Raw genomic sequence first — 19,739 nt, 5'->3', positions numbered from 1 at the left:
GAGAATGACATCTGTCATTCCCTTTAACAGCGCGAAGTGCGACGTCAAAGAATGCCTCAGTATTTAGACAGTCAGCGTCGCATTTGAAGGAGTCTGCTTGCGAGACCATATGTCATTCCACTAAGCTATGCTTTACTAAAACCTAGCATAGTCAGTCAACAACAAAACAGTTATACACAGTAAGTTACTTTCACTATTGACTGACAATGGGTTACCATCGAAAACATAGGCTGGAAAAAGCCACACTTACCCTAATATTGTTCAAATGACTGAGTAAAACAATGTTTATCCTGCAGAGGAGTTGCTTATATCTCGTAACGTGCTCGTAAGTGCGTCTTCAGCTATGCTCCATATGTGTCTCTCGCCTCTCCCCTAATCACTTTTATCAGTCATTACCAATTTGCAAATGATGGTGAATAACTACTCATTGTGAGATGTATTTTGTAATATCTTAATTCTAATTATGTTTCCCATTGTAATCGTGTAATTTGTGATTTGTTTTGCATGGACATGCGTTGGTGCACGTTCATGGATGATAGAAGGATGGTGCATTGTGCACCCGCCAATATGACTGTTGACAATGCGCTCTTAAAATAACATATTTACAACTCGCCATAGACTTCTGACCAGGTTTCTCTTGATCAGTGGTGCAATGCGTTTTAGGTTGTTCCCTAGGTTGTTCATCACCACATCTCCTGGCGCATTGTTTAAAACTGAGACGTGTAAAATGCCAAAATACAATTTGCACTGGGTGGAAAACGGGTTTTCCGCCATGCACCAGGGTGGAAAATAGGGGCTTTACAGTAGATGGAGTTTTTGTCTGAAGTAGCAAGCTAACAAGCTAACAACCAATCTACTTACCTAGTAAAAACTAACTACATTAAAGCTAGCCATCATCAACTTTCTAACTGGTGTATACTAATGTATCAGGGTTGGGTTGTAGACTGTCTGAAGGGCATTGCTTCTAGGGCTGAAGCAATTTTGCAGTTAACTTAAAAAACTCAATTACAAAAACTTGATCCACAAAACATTTGTGCAAAGCCTTGTTAAATCTACACTAGCAGTCAAAAGTTTGGAGACACTTAGAAATTTCCATTCCACTCCATTATAGACAGAATACCAGCTGAGAGCTTTTGCATTGTTTTTTTTAAATCAGGGCAGCAGTTTTCAGATTATGTGCTAACATAATTGCAAAAGGGTCCTCGATCATTGTAGAAAGAAATGGCTGATCTTTAATGCAATATCTACTTCACTAGTTAACATTCCTGAATTTGCACAAACATAAAGCATAATACATAACATCATAATAGAAGAGCAAGTTTGGCGAGGTCTCTGGCCATGGTCCTGAAGGGCATTGCGGAATTGTGCCGGAGTCGACTGTGCAGGCAGGAGTCGGGCAGGATTCTGCCATACACCCCAAAAATTGCGTTTGAAGATGAAGGACCTTATGGCCTGAACCTACGCGGAACAAATTCAATGGGAGAGCGCGAGGTGCGCTTTCCTCAGATCAGAGAGATATGATCTGATATAAGAGTGATAGGCATCAGAGGACCAACGGCTGAGTGTTTTAAGCGCTTGATCGGACAGACCGTTATTTGCCGCAGTGGTGGCCGCACCAATCCTAAATTAATGAGTTGAGTAACGGTCTGCTGGGATTCCGATTTGCGTTAGAACAGCTTTGAGCTGCGTTTGGAACCAAAAGCGAGTAACAGAGCGTCCGTCATCTGTAGCAAAGGGGGATGCAAGGGAAGTGCGATAAGTAATGTAATTAGCCAAAATGTAATAGGGCTGCAGGGGATAGTCGATGTTGAAAATGAATACTGATTGTCCTTTCTTAAGTTGATCAGTTTTACTCTGTTTAATGACGAAGCGGATTGTGTCTGCATCCAAAATCTGAAGATCACATACCCGTGGATGGATGGATGGATGGGTTAAACCTGGAGCTTGTGGTGGTAAACTCGCTGCACCTCAACAGCCCAAAGTACGCGAGTGTAAACATCGCGGTTAGTGTAAGATCTGAGTTGGGGGAAATAAAGCCAAATCTCAAGATTTGTATGCAGCTGCTGAGTATGTGGATGGTGATTGGAAGGCGACGGTCAGGGGTAGCTGGTTCCAGCTTGCGAATACCTTTGATGAGGAGCGAGATATGATGGCTGGAAAGTGCAGCGCAATCAGAGCCGAATATTCTTTTGTAAAAGAAATGAATACCGGCTAGGTAGACTTTAATTGTGCCGGCCCTAATTTTTTAAATTAAGTGGGCATATGACACGAAGGAGGAGAGTGTTAAGAGATCAAATGTAGGAAATGGTAGACAGTGTGAGCGATGAAATAATTTGAAAGAAGACCAAGCAGTCCAGTAAGACTGGAGTGTTCTAGGTGATACAGAGTGAAGAGCTAGATGAATGGAGTGAGTCTTGAGATAATAGAGTGGGTGGTTTAGTGGAAGACTGTTTCCAAATAGGGTGGAACTGGAGTCGCCTCTGGGTCCGCTTCTGGAGCTAATTTCTTGAATCTCTGAAATTCGAAGCGAGAGAGGGAGTCAGCAATTGCATTATGGCTACCTGGAATATAAACAGTAATTACAATGAACTGATTGTAGGCAGCGGACCAGATTAAGCGACGCAAAAAAGGGCAAATAGTGGGTGAATGTGACTAGCCCATATTAATCGCATGAACTACCGCCTGATTGTCGCTGTAAATGAGGAGACTTTTGCCCGACCATTCACTACCCCAGAGAAGTGCTGCAATTACAATGGTATACATTTCGTATATGGCAGAAGATGCCTCTTCTGGAGATAAATTAGCGAGCTCAGTTGGCCAGGTACTGACAAACCAACGACCACTGAAATAACCCCCAAACCCAACCGATGGCGCAGCATCGGTGAAGAGCTGGAGGTCTGCGGGGGAACACACATGTTCGTCATAGAACAGAGAGAGACCGTTCCATTGACCTTAAAATAGCCGCCACAACTCGAGGTCCCTTAAACTCTGGAAATCGAGCGCTACCGGATCTCTAAGAGCCGGGACCGAATGTGCTGCAGTGATGAGGTGAGACACAAACGGTCGCCCCTGAGGTATCACGCGCATAGCGAAATTGAGATGGCCTAGTAAAGATAGCACTTCGACTTTAGTTTTATTGGGAGAGGCAATACAACTGGCTATGATGGTTATGGTGCAGTCGATTTTGTCTTTAGGGAGCGACGAGGTGAAACTTTGGGTATCTAGAGTGATGCCTAGGAATTCCAGGGAATGAGCGGGGCCTCTGGTTTTCTCTTCTGAAATGGGTACCCCTAGCTTCCTGAAGACCTCTAACACAGTAGTGATGCCAACGGCGGGAGGGTGTGAGTTAGGCGTAACGGTCAGGAAATCATCCAGAAGATGAACTAGAAGGGGAATGATGGTTATTTTGTAAAATCCAACAAAGTGCCTCTGAAAGGGTATCAACAATTTTGGGGCTGCTGCGGCTGCCAAAGGTGAGACGTACAGAGAAATAAAATTTTCCTTGCCAATAGACTCCGAACAGGTGCCAGAAATCGGGATGAAGGGCATGACTTTAAAAGCCGAGGTGATGTCTGCTTTAGCCAGCCAGCTGTTTAGGCCGGCTATTTTAATCAGTTTAATGGCGTCATCTACCATCTGATAGCACATTGAGTAATCATCGAAGGGGATGAGACTATTAATGCTGGGTACGAGACAATTGTGGGGAGCTGACAAGTCGATAATGAGCCTCTTTTTCCCTGAATATTTCCTGACCGCAATGCCTATAGGATTAATCCTGTAATTTGAAAATGGAGGTTCGCTGAACGGGCCCATCATGAACCCGGACTGAACCTCGCTTGCCAACAGGGTATTCACTGCCTCTGGATCTTCCTCAGCGGAGAGAAGATTCTTGCAATTGAAGGACTGAGTTGGCATGGCTGAAACGCCTGGGTGGAAACCAAATTGTAAACCTGAAAGCAAATAGTTAACAAACTCTTTGTTAGGATGAGACACTAGTTCCATAGCTAGAGCGGACACATTAATAGGAGTACTTAAATACTTAATTTTTTTATTGTTAGAGGCATAGACAGGGCAAACAGGACGCGCGTGGGCGCCAGTGCAGTAGCTACAGACATGCAGATATTTACAACTGGACATCATGCATTTAGCAGCATTGAAGCGGAAACAAATTTGTTGCCCAGTGGATTGGCCTGGATTGGAAACTGTTCCGGCCGACTGAGGGAGTTTGGGAATAGCTGATGTGGACCTAGTGTCTGCGAGGTTTACATTTCGATTATCTTTCCCTTCAATGAAGGAACAAGATGTTGAAGTATGATGTAAGCTGCTGCAAATGTAGCCATGCGACAGCCCAGGAACACGCGATTATGTAATTCAACGTCCAAAGCACCCCAATAAGGACATTGGTTCCATAGCCCGACTCTGGCTGCACATTTAGCCGAAAATAGCCGGTGATATGTATAAAAATGAGTACCCCCAAAGGAAACGGCTAGCCCCGCTATGATGGAAAAGTATTCGTTCAACTCGCGGCGCCTCTGGGGGAATACGGAGCAAATAACCTCTGTGTATCTTGTGAAAGCCACCGTGAACTCAGGGAAGGACAAGATGCGAGTGGTTAACGTAACCGGACTGCACTCAATGTCCCTGGTTTGAAACATGTCTGGCAGAGACGAAAGGAGGGAAGACAAATCAATGTCCGCACCTGACAAGACCTGATTCCGAAGAGTGGGAGACACCGGAGGAGGCTCATTAGCGGGGGCATGCGGCGGAGGAGGTAGGTGTACTGCTGAAGCCAAGGTGTAGGCGGGCAAACGGAAAGAGGCGCTGGCCTCTGTCAAGCCCGTATGGGGAACGGATCCCTGGGGATATGCACTGTAGGGGTGGCTGACTGGCTGAGTGTGAGTGGGAGGAAGGAGCTGATGAGAAACCGGAAGCGGGTAGGGTGGTGGCACCAATCCAGGGAAAGAGGGGTGAGGGAAAACCAGGGATGCGGTCCCTGGTGGGGAAGAGACGTGGGCGCGAACATGGTTCGCGCCAGCGGGAGAGGATCGGGAAAGGGGAAGCGCAGCGACGTGGTCGCTACAGGGGGAGGGGGAGGAGGTTGCACAGCACCCTGGTTCGGCAAAAAGAAACGAGGAGAGGGTTGATTGGCTGGAACAGAGAAAGAGACAGCTGTAGCAGAGGGCAAGGTAGAGGGCTGCGTGCGGGCAACCATAGCTTGCTGGGTCGGAAAAGCCTGCTGTAGAGACAGAGGCACCGGAGGAACGGAGCTCCGCGCTGCGGCGCTGGTGCTCGGTTGCTCGGCGAAAGGGGAAGAAAGAGAAAGGGGATCGGGTTCCTGCTCAATGCCCTGACTGGGGAGAAGCTCAGGAGAAAAATCAGGAAAATATTGATATTGTCCTTGATTAGACGTAGTTGGTGAATACAGGGAAGCTTGCTGCTGGGAATCTGCATGTTGGAGAAGTTGAAACAGGACTGCTTTCCTTGCGGAACGGGGAAAAGGGATCCCACGCGCATCCAACTCCGCTCTGAGGGTTGAGATGGTCCAAGGGTTGGCTCTTCTCCTACGGGTCGTGCGGCTATCGCTGCCCTGCGAAACCGGCGAGCGATTGGAAGCCCGGGAAGGGGCTGGAGAAGCCAACCTGCGCGAACGGCATCTTGGTTCCAGAGAAGATGCGAGTTGACACCGCCGCCCACGGCCGGGAGCAGCGGGGCCGGGAAGAGCGGGTGGAGTGGGAGGAATGACGGAGGAGTCGTCTTTGAAATCGCTACCGGAGGCACGTAGGTTGTGCTACATAATACCTGCCTTGGTCACGTCTTTTGCAAGCGGTGTAGCACCGGCGGCCACGCATGTGTTTAATACTTCACTCAGTTCTGGAATAGTTCCTTCTTCTTTTAAACAGGCAAAGAGCCTTTGCTCAAGAAAAGTACACATAATCCAACTGATGTGAAGAACTACAGACCTGTCTTTCTTCTCCCTGTCTTGTCAAAGGTTTTGGAGAAAGTGGTCTTGAAGCAAGTCTGTGACTTCCTATATCAGAAAAACCTGCAAGAGCCTAAGGTTTCAAAAGTGGTAATTTTACTGAAACTGCTCTTCTATCGGTGACTGAAGCATTGAGAGTAGCCAAGTCCTCTACTCAGTCATCAGTATTAATTCCACTTGACTTATCTGCAGCCTTTGATACTGTAAACCAGCGGTTCCCAAACTTTTTCCCCCGCGTACCACCACCTAGATCCTGACTTGGCTCGCATGCCCCCACCATCCGACACAAAAATGTGACACTTTCTTACGCATTCCAGGCATCATGTTTAATTAGCCTACATGATGACAAATAACAAAATTAAGATAAAAAAATAATAATTTGTAACACCTTTCCGACATTGCCTTTTTCATCTCGCGTACCCCCTAGTTGAAGCTCGCGTACCACCGTTGGTACACGTACCACAGTTTGGGAATCCCTGCTGTAAACCATGACATTCTCCTTTCTACATTATCTTGGAAAGCTCTTAACTGGTTTGAGTCCTACCTTAAAGGTTTTTCATTCAGTGTGTTTTGGCAGGGACAGGTATCAAAGTCTCATGACCTCACCACAGGTGTGCCTCAGGGATCAGTATTAGGGGCCCTACTGTTCTCGATTTAGACCACTTTCTTGGGCAAGATCATTTGCTCCTATGGTTTTGGCTAATACTGCTATGCGGACGATACTCAACTTTACCTGTCTTTCCCATCTGAGGACATCAGATTTCTGCATGCCTTAAGGATATTTCAGTCTGGATGAAAGATCGGCACCTTCAGCTTAATCTCTCTGTATCCAGCTAAAACAGCTATTCCCCAACAAATTAACATCCAGCTTGACTCATCATCACTGACTCCAAATAGATCGGCATGTTACTTGGGCATCATAATTGATGACCAACTTAACTTCTCTGAGCATATAGCTCAATTGCAAGATCATGTCGGTTTGTCAGAATACTGCAGCAAGCCTGGTTTTTAATCAGCCAAAGAGGATACAATTCCGCTATTCAGAGTAGCCGATAAGACAATTGTCATTTTAAAGGTATGCTCATGTTCAATGCGTTGTGATTTAAAGGCAAAGGCATGCTCACTGTTTTGTGTTGAGTTGGTATCCATTTTGAATAAAAGATGGATAAGAGATATATACACATCTAATCATGGCTCTGATACTGATATGGGAACATGATTTCAGTATTCTCCTCATTACATTTACATTTTACATTTATTCATTTAGCAGATACTTTTGATCCAAAGTGAATTACATATGTCAATTCTATTACAAGTGACCACATTGTCCCTGGAGAAACTTGGGGTTAAGTGCCTTGCTCAAGGGCACATCGGTCACTACGAAAAGTGATGTACTCAAATTTGCCTTAAATTACCCTTGAAAACATACCAAAACCACTTCATTTATATGAATTGGCCCTTCATTTGTAAAACAGGCCCTTAATTTGACCTTAAACGGCATTTTAAGGTGTGACCCCTTTATATACATTTAAGGTGTTAATTCAGGGATTCCTTGATTAAGGGGGGAAATTAAGGGGAAATCGAAAAAGTAAGGGGTACATTCAGTAGGCTTTTCTCCTTAATCAACCTTAATCTATGCACAATTCTATATAAAAACTGCTTAATCAGGGCTCCAGAGTGCGACCAATTTGGTCGCATATGCGACCTAATTTTTCAAAAGTGCGACTAAAAAAAATCGGAGGTCGCACCGGTGCGCCTTATTCGAGAGGAAAAAGTGTCCGCATTGAAACTCTACCTTTGGTTCAATAACAGACACATATTTGGCCAATATCGTGGTTTAAACAAATCACAGATAGTGAAGGGCGGGACCTCCCCTCTGATTGGCCGTGGCCCAGTGCCTGTGAGTAAATTTGAAAATGCGTGTGCTGCAGAGAGAGAGAGAGAGAGAGAGAGAGCGAGGGAGGTCAGAGACCCGTCAGATAAACAGAGTTGCATTACAGTGTGGTCACATAGGCCGAGACAAATGTCCCCTCTCCCCACTGCCTTTCAGCGGCTGGCAGCAGCAAACCGATCAGACGAGCCCCGAGATGATGATCAAGTTTATCGTTGCCTACGATAGGCCTAGTGAAACTTCCCTTCACCAAGTTCAGTCCGAAATAATTATTGACCAGAAAAATAGTTTGAACGTAGGCTAAACCGACGTACAGGAATGACACTTGCGCCAAATTTATAGGAGTCATTGCAGATGAAAAGACGTCTTAAAATTGCGAACAATGCATACAACGACCGAACGACAGAGATACAGATATCGCCAAAAAGGAGTGCGTCATTGACCGCAGTTACATGCAGGGAGTAACCCGGTTTTCAACAGCAATATTCGTTTTGCGCGCGAGTTGTGTAAACTCATTCTGATGGCATCAATCAATTTAATCCGGTATTTGGCGCAAACCGAATATCGCTGCTACATTTAAAGCCCGAATATTCCCTGCATGTATACAGTGGTCATTGTGTACGGTGAATTGAATGGACACATTTAGATCGAGCATGGCAAGTCATTGCAGTAGCCTATAATAATAGGCCTACCATTTCGTTACTGCATTAACCATGTTCTTATTGAAAATTTAAAAATACTAAAATTAAAAAGTAAATTGCATTGTGGGGCTGTCAAATGATTATTGCAATCATCATTGCAAAATCACATAAAAATCCCCCAGGCTACTTGGAACATCTCTTTAAATTGTGCTCAAATACATTTCTATGGAAGATGCTAGCATGGCGAGCTGGTTTAGCCAAGGCCTAAAGATCATGAAGGATAGTATGTAAAACATTGAGCCATGAGATGTGCAGTTTGAAGCCCTTAAAAGACGTGCACTGTTAATTTACTCACTGTTATTTTTATTTAATACATCTTGAGATGTTTTAAGTTTAAATTTCAGCTCAGTGAAGCACTTAAAGCACCAACACTTCATTAAGTTACTTTTCTTGTAGAATTGTAAATCATAAGTCATAGGACAACCTATATAGGACAGTAATTAAGGGAAAAAAAGTGAACCTGCTGCGGTGTTAAATGCGATGTGGTTGGAAATTTGGGTGCACCTAACTTTTGTGTTGGTGCACCTAAGAAAAAAAGTTAGGCGCACCAGTGCAACCAGTGCAAAAAGTTAGTCTGGAGCCCTGCTAATTATATAAGAGTTTTAAGGTCAAAAGTAAGGCATGTATAAGGGGTGAAATTAAAGGAGACATATTATACCTCTTTTTAAACAAGTTAGAATAGGTCTATGGGCTATACAAAACATGTTCATAAAGTTTTTTGCACAAAATCAATCTCACATAAAGAGATCTCTGCAGCCTCTATTCTTGCCAGCTTCAGTCCCTTTCAGAATGAGCCGTTTAAGGACTCTGTCACTTTTATGCAAATAAGCTACTGCTGGCCACGCCCCACCTGTCAGATGTTTACGCTGTTCGTTTTCTTCACGTGAAAACCTCCACTGCTTGGGTGAAAATGACGGAATACAGAGGCACACTCTAGCCCAACATTTTCGACCCAGAGTCGGACCCAGATCAAGATGAAGAGGAGCCACCTGCAGAAACACCTTCACGAATGCTGCAAGCAGTTTCTAAATGGTTTGTTAACTTTTTAAATCAATGTATTTGCTATCTCTCCTACGTGCCAAATTAGTCTTGCCTATTAGCCTTTACCCTGTTCAGCCTGTTATGAAGTAAACGTAATGTAATTTTTCGTGACAAAGCCAGTCCTTTTACAATATTTAACATGCTTGTATTTGAAACTTCACTAGATTCACAGCACTTGATTAGCTTTTATTATTATTATTTTAATTATTATATAGGTGTGCTTGTGGAAATTGTTGGGCAATGCCAACTGAGGCAGAGTATATGCTGCCAGGAGATTACACAGGTAACTTTTCTAAGCAGAAAGGCCTGCAAATATGTTACCGTGTTACTAACTTATTTACAAATGAGCTAGCGAGTATGCTGCCATATTACTCACTCATTTACGAATAATGCTAGGGACTGTGCTAGCATAGCACTCACCTTACCTTACCATTATAGATCACACGACGTCTGCAGCAGACAGGTTTATACCCGGTGTGCCTGAATGTTTATTCTCTTCAGAACGCACTGAACATATACAGAGCTGACCATGGGGCCTTACGGCTACGGGGAATAGAGCAGTATGTGTTATTTATTAAGCTACTTATTAGTTTTTCCCAGTGTTTATGAGAAGTGACAGGCTACCGTTTTTATCAGCAATGTTCACTAATGTTCATAGGTCACTAATGGCCTTACAACACACAACACATGCCCCAATTGTTGTTTTCTTTCTTTTTATGTATGGCTATTGTCTGCAAATTCAGCAGGTATCAAACATACACTCGTGACACATTTAAGACATTACAATATATTTAATACACAAAACAGAAATAAAACATGACATATGCAATATGACAATTGTACTTTGTGCACTTTTGACAGAACTGACAGATTATGTAACCTGCAATGTTTTTTTTTTTCTTTAGTCGTTACAGATAGCTTGCCTACAGGAGCTTTGTCATTTGGTGTTGGGGATTCCTTGGATGCAGAATAAGGGTCGTCATCCCGTCATGTGTGGTCCTGCGTGTTCGTCGGAGTTTCCTGACAGCCAAGCACAATACGTGGGCTTCAAACTGCCTCCCCTGGATTGAAGCGAGACACATAGTTGGCGATCACCTCCTCCTTCTCTGGGTGCTCAAACTCTGAGGACAGGTCCGGAGGAATGCTTATTTTCAGGAGTTCCTCCCTGTATGCTTCTTGGTCCACAAAGACCTCACCCATGATGAAGCCCATCAAGTCTTCCACATACCCTGTGCAATATTTCACACTTCGTAACTATGTACATAGTTTGTAAAGCATTTCATTGTACATTTATTTATTGTTTTGTTCATTGTAAAGACACCATAGTGCAATAGCATGCAAAATTAACAGATCTTTTATTGCTGATAAATAAAAAATTATGTAACTTATGGAATGTTGTCTCGGTTTTGATGGGTTTCACCCTGCACTCTCCCTTACTGTACTTTGGGAAATGCATCCTGTAGAGAGGGTCCCCAGAGGATAAGGTGGCCTGGTCTCGTGCAGCATCCTCATTGTAATGCAGAGCAGCCAGGTAGAGTCTTGCGCAGTAAAGAGAAAACCAAACGCATGGCATGCACATAATATGCACGTTTACTTTGAGCTAAAAACTGAGGCTACAATTTCTTGCACTGTCAGTACTATATCTCGCTTTATTTACAACAGCAAACATTAGCCTAGACTAAGAGCTTACTGGCCACCTTCATTGTAGATAACATGACCATATCTAACTCCTCATCAGTAAGGACAAAACGACTACAAATTGTGACAAACCCTTGCAGCTTAGATGAAATAGAGCTATAGGGGAAATGTGCAAAAACTGGATAACGTTATAAAGTGAGGCTACAAGCTAACATTAGCTTATACTAAGGGCTTTTAGCTGTTGGTCGCCTCAATTGTGGATAACATGACAATATTTAATTGAGGTCTAGCGTCTAGACAACATTTTAACAATCATTACTTTCAGATATTATTGACTGGGATATGACTCGATCGGCTGTGTGCTGCATTTGCAATTTGGAATGGAGAAAATGCTCACTCCAAGCAGATGCAGGGCTAACGTTAGCCGTAATGTTTGCGTTAGCTTGTGCTAAATGACAAAACACGAACAACCTAACGTTAGTTCATGCATAACTGCGATAGGAACACAAAAGTCATTATTTGAAAGTACTTACATGTCTCTCATCTTGTGACTTGCCACGGACAGTAGGTACAGATCCCTCTGTCAAACGAAGTTTGATGGCTAATCCCTCAGTGTACTGTCCTAGGTTTTCAAAGCTGTCTGCCTTGAAGTGGTTCCACACACAAGATTTTTGCCGACTGTTGCTGGAACATGGCTATCGAAAATGAAATGGAGCCACTCGGTTCTTCTGTTCTCTTTGGCTGGGAGAAAGTGCAAGGATTTGTGTTGTTCCGTGCAGCCAACAACACAACACTTCATGTGTGACTTGCTCTTGCTTGTAGCCATTGCGCTCGGTGTCCGTGCTTGTTAAACCAGCAAACTAGTGGCGCCAGGGTGGTTCTATGCAAATTCCCTTATTTTGACGTCAGGATAAGGGAGCCAGAAAATGGCTCATAGAAGCCTATGATTCCTGACACCAAAATCGTTCAACTGACTCACAGAAAACGGATGGATGGCTTTTTTTCGGAGCTGTAGAGACCCAAATGGAGGTACAAAAGGATGCAAAAAGTGAAATTTGCATAATATGTCCCCTTTAAGGGACTATTTATAAAAGGGACCACCGGAGGGATTTTGAGTGCTTCGATCAAAAGTTGCATGACCCTCCCCTGCCTGCAAGAATTTTTTCAACGACCCTCTAGCAGAATTTTCAAAAAAAGACATGACCCTCCCCGGCCAATTGTCGATGTCTTCCGCCCACGCTCTTAAGCGCTATGAAAAAAACATTGACTTAGGCTACCGTTCTAAACTCACCCTCTGCTTTCTGATCTTACACATCACACTTCACCAAGATGGTGGCCATTTCAGTAGATTTACTCACTAACATTGTTGTGGAAACACAATAAGCATGGAAACTAAATGCACACTTCCTGCAACTGCATTAGCCTACTTGAAATAAGTTACTCCTCTAGTAAGTATTCACATGAAATAAAACAATGAAACATTGAGACCATTCAACAAAGCACACTGGGTAATAACAAATTCAACACATAAACTGGTTGCTATGGACTCGTCTCTAGGCTTCCTCAGTCATTGTAAAGCTGCCAAGCTGAACATTATCCAAAACTCCATTTCTCAGACGAGCGTCAATTTGGGAGCTTATGCTACCACTCCTTCCTTCTCAAATGACTTGAAAAGGCTGTTTGCACAATTTCACAAATAATCACAGGGACCGAAAAATACCTAACATGGCAACTTTTTCCTGGTTTATCACATATTTTAACTTTTCCCCCGCTGTCTTGCCGTTTTAATATTTTCCCGTAGAATATCCCATATTACTGTAATACTCTCATAACATTAGTCCTGCCATCTGGCCTGTCTCTGTGTTGTCCTGTTGTTACCCCCTTGCCCTTCCAGTGAAACAGATGTATTCAAATCATCGTTTTGCTTGCTTGAATGCGAACTTAGAGTGATGTTAACCTATTTAAGTTAACGACGTGGTTGTCGTGAGAGCACGATTCATTGCCGCTTGCAGTGTTCGGCCGTATGTCTACGTGTGCACCTGCCTACCATCAGGCTACTCAGCTACGTAGACAAAGAATTTCCCCTGTTTGTATATTCACTCCAAGTTGGCCTACCATAACTTACCAACTCTACACTGTAGACCATAAACTGGCTATTTATATGAAATAACCAAATGTATTTGTTCAACTTTATGAAGCAGAATTACGCACTGCTACTTGGAACGTAACACATTTTTGTTTGCGCAGGAGAGAGAATGACAGCGATTAACAAATTGCCCTTGTTGCTGGTTACCAATAATATATTTTTTTGCAAACAACAAAAACAGAAAGGATGGAGACAGCAAAGCTAGAGATGGGCAGGAACAAGGTCAATTGGTAGAAATGCTTGTCAAAACGTTAGGAGCTGGATGTGTGGATGAATGAAGCACAAGTATGCCTTACTATGTTAAGCATGCACACTGTTTAAAGTTAGGCTACACGGTAAACTACAAGTAAACCAAAGGTAAATTTAGCTTTTTTAGGGCTGGATAAAGTTGACCAAACCTAGGTTAAAGTAGGCTACTTTGTTGCTCCAACCCTTCCAATGTTAATGGGGACGAATGTTGACATTTCCGTATTTTGTGTGAGAAACCCGGGAAATCTCCCTTATTTTCATTGTTCAATGTTGACAGCTATGGAACGAAAGAGAACGTTATATGGCGACAGAAATCAACAATCAAACAAGCCACTTTGATTTTCTGCTGTTTTCATGAATACAAAAGATGGGTGACCCCCCCCTCCTAGAAAAAAAAAGTTGGGTGACCCTCCCCTCAACAAAGAATAAAAAGACATGACCCTCCCCTATTTTCCTCCGGTGGCCCCTTCAATAAATAACGAACAGTCCCTAAGGGGTTTTGATTCGTAGTGGGTGGAAGCTGGGAATTGAACCCACAACTTTTCAGGCAACAGCATGCTAGCCCAGTTCCTTTATGTGTTTAAAATGAACCACGTGCTGCCTAATCTGCTGAATGTCTTTGTTGCTGTTTTTGTCCATGACTGTGGTGTTGCTCTACACCAGACTCTCAAATTCTTCTGTGTTTCATTTATATGTTGATGTTCGGTGGTCAATTTTCAACAAATGGTCCCGCAGCATCACCTTTAGCCTTCGTTCATGAACTTGAGAGCCAGGAGGCTGTAGAAGGGGGCAGTGTCACTCTACGTTGTGAATTCTCCAAAGCTGGGGTCCCCGTGGAATGGAGGAAAGGTGCGAAAGTGATCACTTCTGGACAGAAATACCATATCAAGCAGGTTGGATCCACTTTAGAGCTGAATATCTCAGCTCTGACACCAGAAGATTCTGGAATCTATGTTTGTGAATGTGGAGGCAGTAATACATCTTCCAACATCAAAGTAAAGGGTATGATTATTTCACTGCTAACTGACAAAACATCTCCTACAATTACTTGCAATGCATTTGGTGTCATTACCTTCTGTCTTGTGATTTTGTGACACATCAGTGTATACAGTGTATAAAATCACTTGTTGCCGAGTCTGACTTGAATGTTTGTTGGGCATAGTTTTTCTGGGTTTGATATCTTTGTAATGGTTCCTTAGCTTTACCTGTGACCTTCGCACATGAACTTGAGAGCCAGGATGCTGTAGAGGGAGGCAGCGCCATTTTACACTGTGAGCTTTCCAAACCTGGAGTACCTGTGGAATGGAGAAGAGGCCCTGAAGTGATCAAGTCTGGACAGAAATACCAAATGAAGCAGGTTGAATCCACTGTAGAGCTGAAGATCTCAGATCTGAAACCTGAAGATTCTGGAGTCTATGTGTGTGATTGTGGAGACAATAGCACATCAGCCAACATCAAAGTAAAGGGTACGATCATTTCACTCCCAACTGACAAAACATCTCTCACAGTGGCTTACAATGTGAAGAGATGGCCATCTGAGTTTCTGCATTTGCCTTTGGTGTCATTAGTAAGAGTTGTTGACTTGTCTTGTGATTTCATGGCAAGCCAATGTATACACAGTGTGTAAAAACACTTGTCGATGAGTGTGAATTTTATGTTTGTTGGGCATAGCTTTCCTGGGTTTGATATCTTTGTAATGGTTCCTTAGCTTTACCTGTGACCTTCACACATGAACTTGAGAGCCAGGATGCTGTAGAGGGAGGCAGCGCCATTTTACACTGTGAGCTTTCCAAACCTGGAGTACCTGTGAAATGGAGAAGAGGCCCTGAAGTGATCAAGTCTGGACAGAAATACCAAATGAAGCAGGTTGAATCCACTGTAGAGCTGAAGATCTCAGATCTGAAACCTGAAGATTCTGGAGTCTATGTTTGTGATTGTGGAGACAATAGCACATCAGCCGACATCAAAGTAAAGGGTACGATAATTTCATTCCCAATTAACAAAACATATTTTACAATGACTTACAATGATTGTGAAGAGAAGACCATCTGTGTTTCTGCACTTGCCTTTGGTGTCATTTGTAAGAGTTGTTGATTGTTGTCTTGGCAAGCCAATTTATACAGTGTGTAAAACCACCCGTCACAGAGTCTGTTTGTTGGGCATAGCTTTCCTAGGTTTCATATCTTTGCAACGATTCTTTAGCTTTACCTGTGACCTTCGTACATGAACTTGAGAGCCAAGAGGCCATCGAGGGAAGCTGTGTCACTCTACGTTGTGAGCTCTCCAAATCTGGTGTACCTGTTGGATGGAAGAAAGGTCCTGAAGTGATTAGCTCTGGACAGAAATACCAAATGAAACAAGTTGGATCCATTGTAGAGCTGAAGATATCAAATCTGATACCTGAAGATTCTGGACTGTATGTTTGTGATTGTGGAGACAATGAGACATCTGCCAGCATCAAAGTAAACGGTATAATTTTCATGTAATCTGACAGAACATCACAAATCTTATGCCTACACTTCGAAGGAAGGGTTATCTGTGTCTCCATTGTCTGTGTCATTCACAGAAGTTGTTCACCATTGTTGTCTGATTCTTGGCTAAAACATACAAAATGTAATCACTTGTTGCTAATAGTCTGAGTTTATGTATGTCTGTTGTGTTTAATGGCCTTGGGTTTCACAACTTTACAATGATTCTTTAGCATTGCCCGTGACCTTCATTCATGAGCTTGAGAGCCAGGAAGCTGTTGAGGGAAGCAGTGTAACTCTACGCTGTGAGCTTTCCAAGCCTGGAGTACCTGTGGAATGGAGGAAAGGACCATTAGTGCTCACATCTGGAGAGAAATACCAAATGAAGCAAGTTGGAGCCATTGTTGAGATCACCATCTATTCAGTGAAGTGTGAGGACACTGGGGATTACTGCTGCATCTCAGGAGCCAGCCATAGCAAAGCCTTCATTAAAATCAGTGGTGAGATGCTTTATGACTTTTCTTTCCATTTGTTCCATGGTGCTCTCTTCAACAAACCGATTGGTAGATTTCTGTCCATCTTTGGTCACAACTAGGTCATTCTATGTCAGGTCACCAAAAAATGGGAATTTAATTCTCACCCTTTCGGATTTCAGTGACATTTGTATAAAAGTTGATTTTATCCAGAGAGATGGGTACAATTTTGAATGTGCTTTTTATGTGCATTTTATATTGCCATTCAAAGGATGAGTCTGATCTTCTGCCACATTAGGCAGTTGTTATACAGGGTGGATGCTGTGGACAGGGATATCTTCCTGAAAGTTCCTTATTACATGATGGCTGAGGAAGCCTTCAAATGGAAATACTCCGATATATGACCAGCAGCCCATAACAAGGATGTAAAATCTTGTCGGTTATGTTGAGCATTTTTTTTTCAGCATTCCTTTATCCACAGCCACCTCTATTGCCTCCAAAGAAGTCCCTAACACAGAGCCAGCCTAGCTTTTTAGTGTCACTGACTCTGCTTCCTCACTGCTTCTTAAACAGATGGCTACACAAAAAATGCACTTTCCACAACAGGCTGGTAAAAGATATGTAACATCTTGCCACACACGTTAAGGGGCCGACATTTCCTCAAGAAGTGGAGTCTATTGCTGTCTCCTCCTTTAGATGGTCTCAATGGAACATTTCGAATCCAGGCTGTTCTTAATGGGATTACCAGAGTATCTGTATTCCTCCACTACTTCAACTTCTTCTCCAAGGAGGGATGTGGTGTGTGAATTCATGCTGGTCTTTCTAAAATAACTGACCATCTCCTTATTATAACATTCAAGAGGAAATGATCCCCACACCACTCCACAAAATGGTACACCAGTTCCCTTGACAATATCGTCTGTCCACCACTTGACATAATCCATGACAAAAGGATCATCAGAGAATTCCTGCCGATGACAGGACTGGATAAATTTTACTGGAAGTTTGAGACGTACAGGATGTACTATAAAGACCAGGACATTTACACATCATCTTACTCAGGGGTTACTAGGCACTACAGTACATTTCTCCATGGCAAAGATGTGTGTGCAGAGCGTGCGGCAAAAACATTTCCACACACCTAAAAATGGTTCATTCATTGATTTTTTTGAGCTTAATTGTAGAGCATTCATCAGAACCTGTTATTTGGCTCCCTCTTTCCCTCTTCAGGATAAAATGTTCTCATGTCTCCCTTGTTTTTCTATGATGAGAACAGTCTAAATAACAAGTCCATTAGTTTGTATTATTTCAAAGCCTATCATGTTCATGAAAAACATATGGCTAATATACAGTATGTATATTAGACGTGGCATTCCCTAATTTCTTAAATGTAGTTTCTTAACTCACTTCTCTTTCTTTTTGTTGTGGCTTCATGTTACCTTTCCAAATTAAGTTTGTTTGTTTCAGTCTGACACTGATATTTCTCCATATGAATGATGATGGCCTACATTGAATAGAAGATAAGGTGTGGTGCATTCCTGAAGTAGTTTAGTCGTTTAGTTATTGGTTGATAAATAAGACACTGTTGCGCTTTCGTTTTGAGTCAGATGTGCTCATATACAGTAGCCTATCTGCCTTAATGCACAGATATCACTGTAAATTTAACTTAAAAATCTGATTGGAGGAAGTATAGATGAAAAGTAAACGTGAGAAAAGCATGTGTGACGTGTCAATTGTGTGACTTCAGCCCTGATTTGGTAGGCAGCTGCTCCCCAGATAGCAAAGGGGTGTTGAGGGGCGTTGAATCCACGTTTGTTTGAAGCGGCGGAGGTTGATTCAACGTGGATTCAACGCCCCTTTGCTATCTGGGTCTCCTCTTTGCGTTACTGTGTATAGTGGTTGTCAGGGAATAGCAGGAGGACCCAAGCGCAAGACTCTTCCAGGTGGAAATTTAAAAAAAACACACTTTATTCACTAACGGCCTCTACACACAGCTGCGTGCGTTGCAGTGCTGGAGACGCATCCCATTCACTTTACATGGGCTTACATCATCCGTTGTCGAACTGAACTGTGGGTCCGTTGCGTCGCGTTTCTCCCGTCGCTCGCGTTGAGAAGTTCAGCTGTTGCTGCACCGACAGACGGCACCGGCCAATCAAGCCAATCGACTGATGGCACCAACCAATCAAATTACGGTTATACTTCAAGTCATTTGCATAGCCGTCGGGAACACCCACTGGCATACGTTGACTTCAGACGGTTAGCTTCTATGCTTCCAGTGATCTCTAGACTGAAGTAGGCCTACTAACGTCACTTACAGAAGGCCTATGTTAACGTTGGATCCTCCGGGTTGGTCTGAAGACGCAGCTGTGCGCCATGTCATTGCCATTGGACTGAGCTGGACTAAGTTAACAGACTTTTCTTTATTTTAATTTCTTATTTATTTATTTTATTACTTGTTCATTTTTGTATGTCTACCGTTAGGTGTCTCGGGTACGCTGGCGATTACGCCGCTCCATCAGGCATCTTTTGTCTTGTGTGTCAATTGTTATGTTGTAAATTTGTTTGTTTGTCGTGATGTCGCAGGAACGCTGGCGACTACGCCGCTCTGTTCGGCATCTTTTGTCTTTTTGTTATGTGTCTTGTTTGTGGAGAGCTTTGTGTTGCACTTTGTGCATGTTAAATGCGCTATAAAAATAAAATTGACTTGACTTGACTTGACATGACAGCAGACAGGTAAACAGAGCACATGGGGAACAGGCAAAAGCAAACACAGGACAATACACAAAATGGCTAAGACAATAGCCATTGTCAATTTCAGTATTCAAAGCAAGCTTGCATTTATTCTGTCTTAAAACATTCAGCAGGAATGCAAATAATCGTTGGTATTGTCATTGCATTAAACATTCCATTTAATTATAATTTACAGCAGTGATAAATACTTTTAAAATGGATAGTTCCATTCCAAAAACCACTGGGTCAACATCGAGTGCACTCGACTTGCAGGAAACTATTCTGTAGATAGATAGATAGATAGATACTTTATTGATCCCCAGGGGGAATTCAAGGTCTCTAACAGCAGAAAAAGTAATTAAAAGTATATAATATAAAAACACAACTAAGCAATAAGGACAGTAGAAGATAAAGAATATACT

General features: G+C 42.9%; 1 protein-coding gene across 1 annotated transcript in view; it reads left to right on the top strand.

The window, feature by feature from the left end:
- obscnb (obscurin, cytoskeletal calmodulin and titin-interacting RhoGEF b) overlaps positions 1-19,739 on the top strand; it is a 190,823-nt gene that overhangs the window by 82,354 nt on the left and 88,730 nt on the right. The window contains exons 36-40 of the mRNA XM_076293385.1: positions 14,382-14,648; positions 14,846-15,112; positions 15,355-15,621; positions 15,849-16,115; positions 16,348-16,614. Coding sequence (XP_076149500.1) covers positions 14,382-14,648; positions 14,846-15,112; positions 15,355-15,621; positions 15,849-16,115; positions 16,348-16,614 — 1,335 coding nt within the window. The remainder of the gene's footprint in view (positions 1-14,381; positions 14,649-14,845; positions 15,113-15,354; positions 15,622-15,848; positions 16,116-16,347; positions 16,615-19,739) is intronic.

This window comes from Alosa pseudoharengus, unplaced genomic scaffold (genome assembly GCF_046254945.1).
Source record: "Alosa pseudoharengus isolate Yale_2024_CS ecotype anadromous, Long Island Sound unplaced genomic scaffold, YU_APseudo_1.1 YU_APseudo_1.1_scf_2, whole genome shotgun sequence".
Classification (NCBI taxonomy): domain Eukaryota; kingdom Metazoa; phylum Chordata; class Actinopteri; order Clupeiformes; family Clupeidae; genus Alosa; species Alosa pseudoharengus.
This window is presented reverse-complemented; position numbering and strand designations above follow the sequence as displayed.